General features: G+C 31.6%; 2 protein-coding genes across 2 annotated transcripts; both read right to left on the bottom strand.

Moving 5' to 3' along the window:
* Positions 1-59: 59 nt before the first annotated feature.
* On the bottom strand, positions 60-3812 carry LOC130614003 (membrane-spanning 4-domains subfamily A member 8-like). Its single transcript, XM_057435382.1, has 4 exons — positions 3643-3812; positions 2843-3101; positions 654-838; positions 60-486 (listed from the first exon to the last, which is right to left on the bottom strand). The coding sequence occupies exons 1-4, from the start codon at positions 3767-3769 to the stop codon at positions 182-184; spliced, it is 876 nt and encodes a 291-aa protein (XP_057291365.1). The 5' UTR covers positions 3770-3812; the 3' UTR covers positions 60-181.
* Positions 3813-4403: 591 nt separating this feature from the next.
* On the bottom strand, positions 4404-11924 carry LOC130614000 (membrane-spanning 4-domains subfamily A member 8-like). The gene is made up of 5 exons (XM_057435379.1): positions 11766-11924; positions 9465-9622; positions 8936-9194; positions 5147-5367; positions 4404-5030 (listed from the first exon to the last, which is right to left on the bottom strand). The coding sequence occupies exons 1-5, from the start codon at positions 11780-11782 to the stop codon at positions 4765-4767; spliced, it is 921 nt and encodes a 306-aa protein (XP_057291362.1). The 5' UTR covers positions 11783-11924; the 3' UTR covers positions 4404-4764.
* Between the last annotated feature and the right edge of the window lie 1065 nt (positions 11925-12989).

The raw sequence follows: 12989 nt of genomic DNA, 5'->3' as shown, positions 1-12989 counted from the left end.
GACAGTGGTAATCCTTTCTGATTTCTAGATAATTCATCATTTATCCAAAACACTCCCAGTTACTAAAATGTTATCATTTTTATTTAAGATACCCCACTTATAATAAAATATAAAACCAATATTAAAATATACAGAAAATTTGTTTATCTAAGATAAGAAACTGTCGATTATCAATTGATATTTATTGTTGGTATGGAGGTGGAGGGGCCACCTTTTTAGTCTCCTGTGTAGGGTACTGATTCGAATACGCAACTGAAGTGTTAGCAACAGGAGCTTGGAAACCAGGCTGCATTGCCATTTGCTGTTGAGGATAAGCACCAGCTTGCATTTGCTGTTGTTGATAAACAGCAGCTTGCATTTGCTGTTGTGGATAGCCATATTGGGGAGCAACCATTACTCCTGAACTTGCAGGATATCCAGATGTCATCATAGTTTGACCATGTGAGCTCGTGACAAGGTATTGAGGTTGTTGTTGAATGATAACGCCTACGTAAGGAAAAAAGCCTTTTATGAAGAACCTTACAAGAAAATGCTTATCTGATAGAGGGTGGTGATAAAGATTAACAAAAAACGGAAGGAAGGATGTATTTACATTGTAATTATGTTTTTACCGTCTTCACGTTCTGTAAACACAAATTAGAACATTAGATTACCTTGACTAACTGGTCCACCACAACAACCACCTTGGCAACAGTATACAGCAGCCACAATAGCCACAAAAAATTCAGCTGCCATCAAAGTCACAAGTGAAGTATATACACCAATACCAGCACTACGGTGATCATCACAAGAGTAACGATAACTGTAATAATGTCTATATCGACAGTTGTTGTAGATTCTAAAAAGAAGAACAACTGACAGTAAGTGCATTAAATCAATGTTAATGATGCGCCAACTTATTACTATAAATACTTATAACGATAAGTAAGACAATAGGCACAATGATAATAGCTGAAAAAGTATTATACAGTCTAGAACAATTTTTGATAAATTGCGTTGTGTAGGGTAAAAGACTATGCTGGAATTAATGCTGTCACTGGAGGCATCCACTGACATTCTAAAAAGGATACAAAAGAAAACCTACAAAATCAGCTGTATGTAGCATACTGTATTTCCACATAAAACTTTACAAGATAAGCCAAATATCAATGTTTGCGAGGCGTAAAATTTAAATGTGCAACAATAAGTTTTTTATGAGTACATTGTATACAGTCCCCCTGAACAAAGTATACGATTCCACTCCCACAAAAGTTTTCAATCGTTAAAAACCAACTGTTTGTAAAAGACAAAGTTTAAACTAACAAAATCATTTTTTGGTATAACTAACAGTTTGACACATAAACAATTAATTATGTATTTATACAAGTTTACAAAGTTTGATTTCTTTGCTTTCCACACATGAAATATATATGCACAAAAATCTAGGCACCTTAGACCAAAATTGATAAACATCCCTCCCAAAACTAGCTCCACCTACCTAATTCTTAACCAATGGATGACGACATCAAAAAATTTAAATCCCCAATATTACTGTTATTTAAACGATCCTATACATTAGTTTAATCAGTGTCTCAAGCTCTAATTATTATACACAATGGCTAGAAAAATTTCTGAGAAACTTCTTATAAGTGGATGTATTTTTACTTTTTTGGATTTTTGTCATAGGACCTACAATCTATATAATAATACGCCAGTTCTGTCTGTCTTTCCCTTTTGCAAAGTGGATAAAATTTCTTTGATAAAGTCTACAAAACATCGCCTATAAATTTGTCCTGTAAATTACCAAACTTTGACGCTAAAGCAATATTGACGTCAAAGGAAAGCATATTAACAGGGTTCCCGCTCATTTTAGAAGAACGTTTTTAGGATATATAGGAGAACTTATGAGGATTTTAGCTGCTTTTTTAGGAGATTTTTTCCATAAGCAGGAAAAAGACATGCAAAAATTTAAGAGATTTTAGGAGAATTCGAATTAGTTACAAGGGTAACTTAGCAAACGTAAAGTTTTCCAAACCTGGACCACCGAATCCGTTTCGCAATGGACGGGTTACTGACGTCATTAAAAAAACATTCAAGCCCTAAATCTCTGCATCTGTTTGTCAAAAGTACAAGATCCTATACATTTTCTTGATCAGCGTTTTAAGATCTATACGATGGAGGCAACATGTATAAAAATTTAAAAAAAAATTTTTTTTGGTTTTCACGGGTCATTGCTGACGTCAGCAAATTTTTTTAAACCCTTATATTTTATTAACCGCTCATCAAAAGCACACCACCATATACTAAAAACAAAGTTCTAATTTTTGTGGATGGGTTGTTGACGCCATCAAAAGTCAAATTAGGCTTTTTTCTCATTTTATCCTGCCTGAGTGGATTTTTCCACGGGCTTTATTGACTAGTTACTAATAATATGGTAACCCTATGTATAACCCAAAATATTGAACCGATTCTGCAATTATCAATGCACAATGATAACTGACATTTCTTTTTGCGTGTTTAACAAGGGGCTGCCCCAGAAATTGGCCAATCTAACTGTTTCAGAAACAAAGGGGTTGATGACATCCTTAGAAAATCTTTCTCAATGTTACGTCAAGTCCACCTGTTTTAGAAACCAAAGTTTAACAATGTAATAATAAGTCTTTATGCACCAACAACCTGTGAACCACAATTGCAAAAAATCAAAAATACATGACCATGTGATCAGCGTTTAAAACTCAACATCATGGAAACAACAGCTAAATAATTTAGGTAAATTTTTTTTCCAGAGTTCTTTTGTCCAGCGGACTTCCCCACGGGCCACACAACTAGTACAGATGAATTAAATAGGTTAGTAGAATCATACCCTAATCCAACTGCAAAGATGATACCATCAACAAATGCAACCACAGTGGAGATGATACAAAACGCCATATGGGTTCCATTTAATCCTGCCGAAGCAGGATTGGAAGCAGAATAAACTCCAATGATGCCAGTTACAGAAATCCACAAACCACCCCATATACCAGCACCACTATCTGTCAACCAGTAATCCTTTTTAAAACCAGCTGTGGCACCAATGCCAAGAGCAATAGTTAAAAACCCAATCACAATCTGTGTAATACCTAAAAATATAATCAGAAAAAGACTGCACATAAGTACAAACAAGAACAAAGATCCACATTTATATTTCATTTTTATAAAAATCGGTCCTTTAATTAAATTTCTCAAAAACATTAAAATGTAAATCAGGAAGAATAAAAAAAGATTTTGATTTAGTAAACATTTGATCACAAAAAGCGTTGTCAGTATGTAAATCTTTAAATTGTCCATAACTCTTAGCACAGCTTATACTATATCATTTTTTCTTTATTGACTTGCCCTTGATCAATATGCCAAGTTAAAGTTGGAAACGTATCAAAATAGCTCATTCCATTGATAGTAGTTCTTTCTTTGAGTGTGCCTTTAATAAAGTCCATTTTTCCTAATTATAAAATTTTTATATCTTTATCATTTCTTTATATATACATATATAAAATATATTTTCTTAAAGTCAGTAGGTTTTTTTTTTGCACAAAAACTCAAAGAAATTGCAAAAATACCAATGCCTTTAACATTATGTAATCTGACAAGACAAAAAGTTAACTTAATATCAAAAGAGCCTACCAAGACCACGAGTTGCAGAAATATTCATTCGAGGTGCAGCTGGTACTATCATAGGAGCAGCGTGCATAGGCATTGATGTGACAACTGTAGTATTCTGCATTCCAGTTTGATTGGGATAAGACGTCATGTTGTTTATTATTAAGAGCTTAAGTCAAAAATAATTAAGGTTAAAATATGACTCTATAGGAAAGTACAGTATTTAGCCCTATTGTCCAAAAGGTTAATTTATTGTGATTTCTTTATAAGTGACTTTTAATAATAATCTGTCGAGTTGTTAAGGTGCTAATTTTAGGCACTAAAAAATTGAAACCTATAGGTCTAAATAATTTTTATATTTTTTTTATAATGTCGCAGTTAAAAAAATTTCTGGAGTGAGACATAGGAGGTAAGTTTTCATATCAAAACAGAACAAATATTGTGTCGTTTTCTATGCTAACATTGATTTAACCGAAAGGTAATTGCAGTAATTCGTTTTACCCAAAACATACCTTGTGACAAAAACAATAAGCAAAGTGCCAACATTAAACCTGAAATTGTTTTTTGGTCTTTTGTAATACACTTGAAAACCCACAAAATTGCTTTCTTGTAAAAATTTCTTCTACAATAAAACAATCTTATTAGAAAAAATTCCGACAAATCATTTTAAAAATTCTTTCAACATTTACCAGAGGTAATACAAACCAGTAAAGGAAGTTTCACAAAACTGGATAAGAGTTACTTCCTCTTGCATAAACAAAACGTGGTGGGAAATAACAAAAATATACGCGTTTTCATAATTTCTTCAATCAAACCAGGTGCAGATTAGATACATACTTTACAATACTAAATATAATCACAATAAAAAAAATAAGTAGGATATTAAAAAAAACTATTAAACAATTAACGAAGAACGCAAAAAATCCTCAACATAATTCTCACTTCTTTCAAAATTGATTTCATTACCAAGCTCTTTTTTTATACTGAGTTCCTTAAAGTTTGCTGAGTCAAAAAAAAAATGTTATCCAAAGAAAATTATATACTAACAAAATTTATATATGTAGATGTGTTTACAAAGATTAGGCTTATAACCATTAATACACAATCACTTTCATGTGATAAAGCCAATCAATAGTGAATTTCGACTTATTGTTGGTAAGGGGGTGGAGGTGCAACTTTTTGAGTATCCTGGGGTGGGTACTGGGATGAATAAGCAACTGAAGTGTTGGCTTGGGCACCGACTTGCATTTGCTGCTGAGGGTAGCCAGGTTGCATTACCATTTGTTGTTGGGGATAGCCATACTGGGGAGGGGCCATTACTCCTGAACTTACAGGATATCCAGATGATGTCATCATGGTTTGACCAGTCGAGCTTGTGACAAGATATTGAGGTTGTTGATTAATAATAACGCCTGTATTGATGGTAAAAACAAAATAAGAAATACACATATAGGCATGTATATAAAAATTTAATCTTAAATATAAAATATCACAAATTTTAAAAACAAATATTAGGTCCCCATATTACCTTGGCTAACTGGTCCACCACAACAACCACCGGTTGCTTGGCAACAGTATATAGCAGCCACAAGAGCTACAAAAAATTCAGCTGCCATCAAAGTCACAAGAGAAGCATATACACCAATACCAGAGCTACGGTGATGAGCACAAGCCCACCGATCGGAACGATAATAATAATAGTCATCAAATCTGTAATATCCATAATATCCATAGCAGGTGTTGTAGATTCTATAAAAATATATCACAATTACCTAATAATATAATTCTGGCACTAAAAAAATAGTGTTTAAAATTGTGTAAACCTATTGAATGCAACAGTCAGAGATAACACTGATTGGAGTAATGTATAGAATCATATAATTGTAACGAATATCATAAAGTATTATTAATATAACTGGTCGAGAAGCCCAGTGGAAAAATCCACGTTAAAGAACAATATAGGAAAAATCATTTGAATTTTGATGGCATCAAAAAATATTTCACTATATTAAATACTGGCCTTTACTAAAAAAAATAAAACTGAAAATGCAAAAATGACGTTTGCAAGAAGTGAGTCGTAGTTTAACAAAAAAGTTCTTAAAATTTTACACAAAATGTCAAATGAAAATCTTCCCATATAAACTTACATAAAATATAAAAACAACAGCTTGCAAGGTGAAAAAAATTGTTGATAAAAAGTTACAATCTTAACGGTCACATACAGTCCACATTATTTATTAGTTCGTCCCTTCTGTTCCATACCTTTTCAAGTAAAAATATCTAAAAGTCATGGTTTGGAAATTAAAATTTTGAGAAATCATTTATTTGGTTGCATACCATCTTTTCCCACAAAAAAATACACAAAATGAAAAAATTAACTGGTTAACCACACAAAATTCTAAAAGTCATGGTTTGGAAATTAAAATTTTGAGAAATCATTTATTCGGTTGCATACCATCTTTTCCCACAAAAAAAATACACAAAATGAAAAAATTAACTGGTTAACCACACAAAATTCTAAAAGTCATGGTTTGGAAATTAAAATTTTGAGAAATCATTTATTCGGTTGCATACCATCTTTTCCTACAAAAAAAATACACAAAATGAAAAAATTAACTGGTTAACCACACAAAATTATTTATTTATGGTTTGTGTGATGATTTTAAACCGAAATGTAAAAAAAACCAATGTACAATTAGTGAATTTCAAATCACAAAAATCATTATTTAGAAAACATTGTATACAGTGCTTCGTCACAAAAATTTACACACAATGTAAAACAGAACTGTTTCCAGGGAGCATATCCAAATCAACAAAAACAGTTCAATATGGCATGTTCTGTATTGTCTTCATCCATAAAATTTTCTACAAAAAGGGTATGAAACACATCAAATGATAGAAAAACCAGTCATTTCAGTGCAGACAGTATTTGATTACAAAATGTAAAAACTACAACTTGAAAGGTGTATTGGAAGGAAGGTGAAGACTATTATTGTATTTAGCTCGTGGAAAAATCCACGGGTTCGCCCGTCCTTTAAATTAACCCGTGGCAACAAAGTGGATAAAAACATATCGTATTTGATATTTGTGTTTCCTTAGCACGTTTTTCTAACTCAGCAGGGGGTCCGCAGACAGACAGACAAAATACGGCTATTATTAAAGAGACTAGTTGTTAACCCGTGAGAGTCTCCTGTCCTTTATTTACCACATTTTGTATGTCTCGCTACTCGAGGTGCCATCTTGCGCAGAGACAGTCAGAATACGGCTATTATAGCAATAGAAATTATTTCTGTTAATCTCTCTTTACAAACGTTTAACATAAAATCTCAAAAAAAAAGTTTCAGTCAAAACGTTCAGTAATTTTTTATCATCAGCAAATATTTATTCCTGCAAAATTTTGTGAAATTCTAAACAAAAACGTGAATTTTCTTCCATCAAAATTGACATCAAAAAGGTCATAAACCCGAAGATGTCAGCAACCTTTGTAAAAGTATTAACCCTAGTAAAAATAACAAACCTGGTAATTTAAATGCTGGCTCACAAAAGTTTCTCCAGGTGTCAAATATAAAAAAATAACATCAATTAAAGCACACACAAAAATTGTAAAAAAATTGATCCTTTTGTCATATTGAATGTGGCTCCCTTCTGAATTTTGCATGAAACGTGAGAAGGTTATATTCGATGGGCATATTTTGTGGCTTGTTACAAGATATTTCCTGCCTAAAAATAGCTAAAAAAGAGGAATAACAGCATAACTAAACTAGCTAAGCTAGCTAATCCATGGAGCTTCAAGCTAATATTAGCTACAGTAGCTAAAGAAACCCAGTTGCATATAGTTAAAAATAGGTAGACATATATAGCTAGCTATTTATGCTCTGGGTAGACGTATGTAGCTAGCTATTTATGCTCCAGGTAGACATATATAGCCAGCTATTTATGCTCCGGGTAGACATATATAGCTAGCTATTTATGCTCTGGGTAGACATATATAGCTAGCTACTTATGCTCTGGGTAGACGTATATAGCTAGTTAGCTATTTATGCTTAGTAAAACCCACATTCATATAGAGACATACAAATACTAATAGTAATATAAAAATTAGGACCTTTGCAGTGAAAGAAACCTTTTTTTTTTTTGTTTTGCTGGCAAATTTGTTTGGCAGTCAACTAACAGCTTAGTGTAGGATTTTAAATTTTAGGATATATATACTAGTTACGCACCAGGGGACATATTAATTATATGAAAAAATGTAAACAAATAATATCAGCTTTTTATTTTATAAAAAACGCGGTAAAATATTCACGAATTTAGGCTTTAATAGCTTTTTTCTGGGAATGGGATTCTTCTTGACAATTTTAAGTGTGCACCATAAAAAATAACACATAGTTTTAGTGACATAAAAACTGAAATGTTTAAAATTATCAAAGTTATTACTTTCTCTCAATTCCACTCCACTCAAAACTCTAGCCTTTGTTTTCCTTTTTTTACTTTATTTTTCTACTTCTAGTTCCTCCCTTTTTACCCCAATAACTTCTCGTACTTTCTAATATCACTTTTCTAGTTCTACTTCTTTAATTGGAATTTTCTTTTTCAAATTTGATTTTTTAGCCACTTTACAATTTTTCACGTCTTGCACTTTTGGCAACACAAAGAATCTTTCATTTTGTGTGAGTAAGTGTGTAAAAATTATTTGCACAAATCAAGTTACATGATTTTGATTACGCGATGTAACCAAAGTAAATCCGCAGTATTATTTCCAGCTAATTGACATACTTTTTTTGGCTACTTTAAAGAAAAATGAACATATCCACTATGCCTGTTACAGAAACATGGACACTCATTGTATTATTATAGAGATTTTTTGTTGCTTTTATTAAATTTTGGGACAAAAATAAAAAAATAGATTGATGAAAATAACTTAACAACTACTTTTTAACTAGTATTAATCTATACCCCAATGCAAACTTTTTTTCTTATTTACATATTGACTTTAATAGAACATTCACGAAAGGCAATAATGTTAGTGCAACAAACAGTTTCCTTGAAGTAAGTAAGTATACAAGAGTATAGCATTCCCACATTCAGATTGCTTGCCAAGTATTTAAATAAGGAGGCAAACAGTTGATGCAAAATACTTTGATGACGTCATAAAGATCCTCCATATACAATTTTTTTTCTTCAAAAAATTGATAACCTTGATTTTCTTGGTTGGGTAGAGCTTAAAACACGAAACAGGAGCTTTTTTTACACTTAGTCATAAAATCATTGAACTCTACAACAACTGATTATTTAACTCAATTATTTAATACAATCATACCCCAAACCAACTGCAAAGATAATACCATCAATAAAAGCAACCACAGTAGAGATGATACAGAATGCCATGTGGGTTCCATTTAATCCTCCAGAAGCTGGTTTGGAGGCAGAACAAACTCCAATGATGCCAGTTACTAGAACCCACAAACCACCCCATATACCAGCACCACTATCTGTCAACCAGTAATTTTTTCTGAAACCAGCTGTGGCACCAATACCAAGAGCAAGAGTTAAAAACCCAATTACAATCTGTGTGATTCCTATGTAATAAAAAATATTAACTAAAACCCTTTGAACGCAGCTGTAATAGCCAAAAAATAAACAAGTCTTAATTACCATGCTTCCACTATCATTTTTCACTATCATTTTCCATTGCTGACTTTTATTTTTGTAACAAAATGGAAGAGTGTGACATTTAGACTAATATTTACAAAGTAACCTCAAAAAAGAATGACGTAACAGTAAACAGCAAACAGTAATTTTTTGTTAGCTTGGCCTCAACATAAAAAATAGTCAATAATTGCACTCACCAAGACCACGGATTGCAGAAACATTCATTGTGGTCCGAGGTGCAGCAGGTATTATCATAGGAGCAGCGGGCGCAGGCATGGATGTAACAACGGTAGTATTATGCATACCAGTTTGGTTAGGATACGAATATGAAGCCATGTTAAAATTTACTTTATATCTATATCACAAAAAATTTACTTGAGGTTATCATTATAGAAACATTGGCATCTCCTGCTTACATGTAAAATGTTTATTACTGTTAAAGGAATCAAAAGTTAAGAGCATTTGGTCTAGGTCATAAAGTACACAGCAGTAGGTACAATGATCAAACAAAAAATCACATCTAAAATGTTGGGAGAGGCACAACCACCTGTTTAACTGATAGTGTGCTTATAATTACATCTTAATATTTTGTTACTTTTCCTAACTTTTATTTAGCTTTAATTTTCCTGAAATTTTATTTAGAAAATATGCCATTGCAACTATTTTTTTTTGGAATAATTTGAATCTTGTAGATTCTTTATTTGAAAAATCTTTTTATAAGCCTTAAGGGGCTTACCGGTATATATTGCTACATTATTATGCCTTCTCACATTAGTGTGGCTACATTCCGAGCAATTATACGAATATTACACGAAACTAAAATTTAAGCTTATTTTCACATATTTTCGCTAATTACACGTCATTGTTAGCAAAGAATAGAGAAAATATGCAATTTTTCTGCATTGTTCACTTCCATATATGCAAGCATTAGTTAAATCTATGAACACATTCCATTTTGACTGCTTTTAGAGAAAACTGGTTTAAAATTTAACCTTTAGTTTATTTAAGTAGCAATGAAAAGTAGCTTAACATTTAAAAAACTACATTAAACTCATGTTTTATTTATCTCTGACTGTTAACAAATCCAATAATACCTGACTACCCATTCTTACCGACTTAATCATCACAGCTTGATCCCTACCAAAGAATTTGGGCAATTATTGCAGTACAGCAGTGGTAAATAGTTATTTCCGCTCACAATTTTAAAACAATGAAATTCTACTTCTAACGCAATTTTACCATAGCATTGTCATAACAAGATTCTTCACCAAGATAGAAAAGAAGTTACCCTACAGTAAACTATGGAAGAAGAGAATAGTTTTAGATAAATGGATAATTCACGAAAAGAATTCTTTTTAAGTTTTCTTATCTCCAGCAGGCACAAAAGTGTTAAAAACCAAAACAACAGCAGTGACGCAGTGAAGAAAATCAGCCCACAACACTGTATTACAAACATTGTTTTTAAGTCAGTATAATTTCAGAACTACTTGCAAGTATTGTTACGTAAAATAATAAAGTTGCTGTTGTTAAAACGTTGATGTTAGTATTTCCAACAACAGATTTTGTGTTAACACCAAATTCTTCTAACTATTATTAAATACCAAACAAACAAACAAACAAATAAATAAATAGTAGGAAAAAAGTAAATATTACTTTTACTTGATTTACATATTTCAAGAACAACTTTCGGCAGTTGTCATGCTAATGCTGTCACCACAAAACAATCTCAATATTGAAATATTAAAATATGACACTTTCATAACCATGCATTTACACTATAAAGCAATATTGTCTCTTATCACAACTTTGTGCAATCTTTAGCCTGTTCCATAATAAAAACATTTTTCAGCTTTTTAGTAACATAAAGGCTGGCTTAAGAAGTCTGAAACGTTTTCAGTGTAAATTTACCCCAAACAAAAATAAGTTATTACTAGCACTTTCATAATAAAAGACAATTATATTTGAACAATAGTATCAGATATTTTAATGAATACTCTTTTGACCATTACACAAAGGCTGGGTTCATCCTAATTATAATAACAATTAACTAAATTACATTCTCTTACTTCCTTAAAAAGAGGGAATTGTAAGAAGGATGATGAAGCATATTTGAGAAGGAAAGCACAAAATGATTATTTGTTAACTGACGGATACATAAAACCATAAAACAGTTGAAAATTCCGAACACTTTTATTAAATTTAAGGACAACAGATTACAATATAAATTATTGTAACTTTTTACCAGATCAGAACTTTGTTTTTAAATTAAAGGGGACACAGATTGTTTGTTTGCTCGTGCAGTAACTGTTCTCTAACAACAACAAGATGACTTTTAAGATAAACAAAGATCTACCATAGGAAACAAAAACTATGCTTTTAAACATAAATTTGTGGTGAAAGAAATAACATCAGTATCTGCGATACAACAATTTAGCATGCGAATATCAACCAATAAACACCCATACCAGCATAAAGCAAATTCAAAATATAACACTTACATTTTATATTGGTTCATTCTTCGCAAGTGCTTCGTCTAAGAACTAAAGCTACCTATTGTTTTATGATGCATGATGCTTTCTTCTGGCTGTGGCATTTGCCATGTTGAAACTTAGATATTTTCACAGTTTTTTTTTTGCATTTGTTTGTTTGCTTGGGTGACTGAAATCATTGAACTGAATAACAAAATTAAATTGCTATGCTTAATAACATTTTTGTTGATATCCGTCATTAGTTTTTTTAAAGTGGTGATAAACAAGGACAGTTTGTTAGTTTATACACACACCTAGATAACTTTTAAAAATTTCCATGGATTTAGTTTTAACATTTTACAAGTCGAAAATCTTCAAAGTATTTCAAATTGATCTTAATTGCATATTTTATTGTAAAACTCATTTATATATGGGAGTATATATTTAACATTACAAAACTTTACAAAAGAAATTTTTGTGATTGTATTCAATGCATTTGATGGAACCTTTTTGTTTTTTCAGGGTTTTTAATGAAAATAATTTTTTAGAATGTGAAAATTTTGTTTTCATTATTGGTCATTATTTTTATTTTTAGAAACAAGAATTTTAAGTATACAAAAGGGAAGCTTGATCTTATTCAAATCTGAAACACAATGTAAACTACTTTGTTCTCTGTGCTGCATCCGAAGAAGTTTAATAAGGTTTAATAAGATTACCCAGTTTCTAAATGCAGTAGTTGAAAGATAAAACTGTAAGGAATTAACAAACATTTTTCAATATAAATCAGCCATACTTTATTATCTGTTGAATTTTGAGGCAGATACGAGCAAATGGGTGAATAACATTTATTTTATTCCCTACATTGCTTTTGCATTATGTACGTAGACATGTTTAGAACACATTCAATTACACAATCCAAAAGGCACTTATTTTTTTTAAATGTTCCTCTATTAACATCTGCTAATCATATTAAGCATATTGAATTTTCTTCTTGCAATTATCTTATCTTCTTTCTAGCATCACATAGTCACTAAAAATACTTCGCTGTTAAGTTTGTTGCAATCTTTCCTTCTGAGTACTTTGCCAAGGCAGGGATGATGTGGACGATACCTATTTAACATTTTGCCCTATTTAATATTTAGACCTACATCTAGCAGGTACATATGGCTCTGTGTAATTTAGTAAATACGGCCAGAAGCACCTCTCGCTGACTAAGGAGTGCTGTTTGACAACTTTAGCTAAATCTTCAGCAAG

This window comes from Hydractinia symbiolongicarpus, chromosome 11 (genome assembly GCF_029227915.1).
Source record: "Hydractinia symbiolongicarpus strain clone_291-10 chromosome 11, HSymV2.1, whole genome shotgun sequence".
NCBI classification, from domain to species: Eukaryota; Metazoa; Cnidaria; class Hydrozoa; order Anthoathecata; family Hydractiniidae; genus Hydractinia; species Hydractinia symbiolongicarpus.
The sequence above is the reverse complement of the archived record's forward strand: the minus strand, read 5'-3'. Positions and strand labels throughout refer to the sequence as shown.

Coding starts and splice junctions, on each gene's coding strand:
- LOC130614003 (XM_057435382.1), bottom strand. CDS start 3,769: ATGACGTCTTATCCCAATCAAACTGGAATGCAGAATACTACAGTTGTC. Junction 3,102..3,642: donor TTCTGCAACTCGTGGTCTTG/GTAGGCTCTTTT, acceptor TTATATTTTTAG/GTATTACACAGATTGTGATT. Junction 839..2,842: donor ATCTTTGCAGTTGGATTAGG/GTATGATTCTAC, acceptor TCTTCTTTTTAG/AATCTACAACAACTGTCGAT.
- LOC130614000 (XM_057435379.1), bottom strand. Junction 9,195..9,464: donor TTCTGCAATCCGTGGTCTTG/GTGAGTGCAATT, acceptor TTTATTACATAG/GAATCACACAGATTGTAATT. Junction 5,368..8,935: donor ATCTTTGCAGTTGGTTTGGG/GTATGATTGTAT, acceptor ATATTTTTATAG/AATCTACAACACCTGCTATG.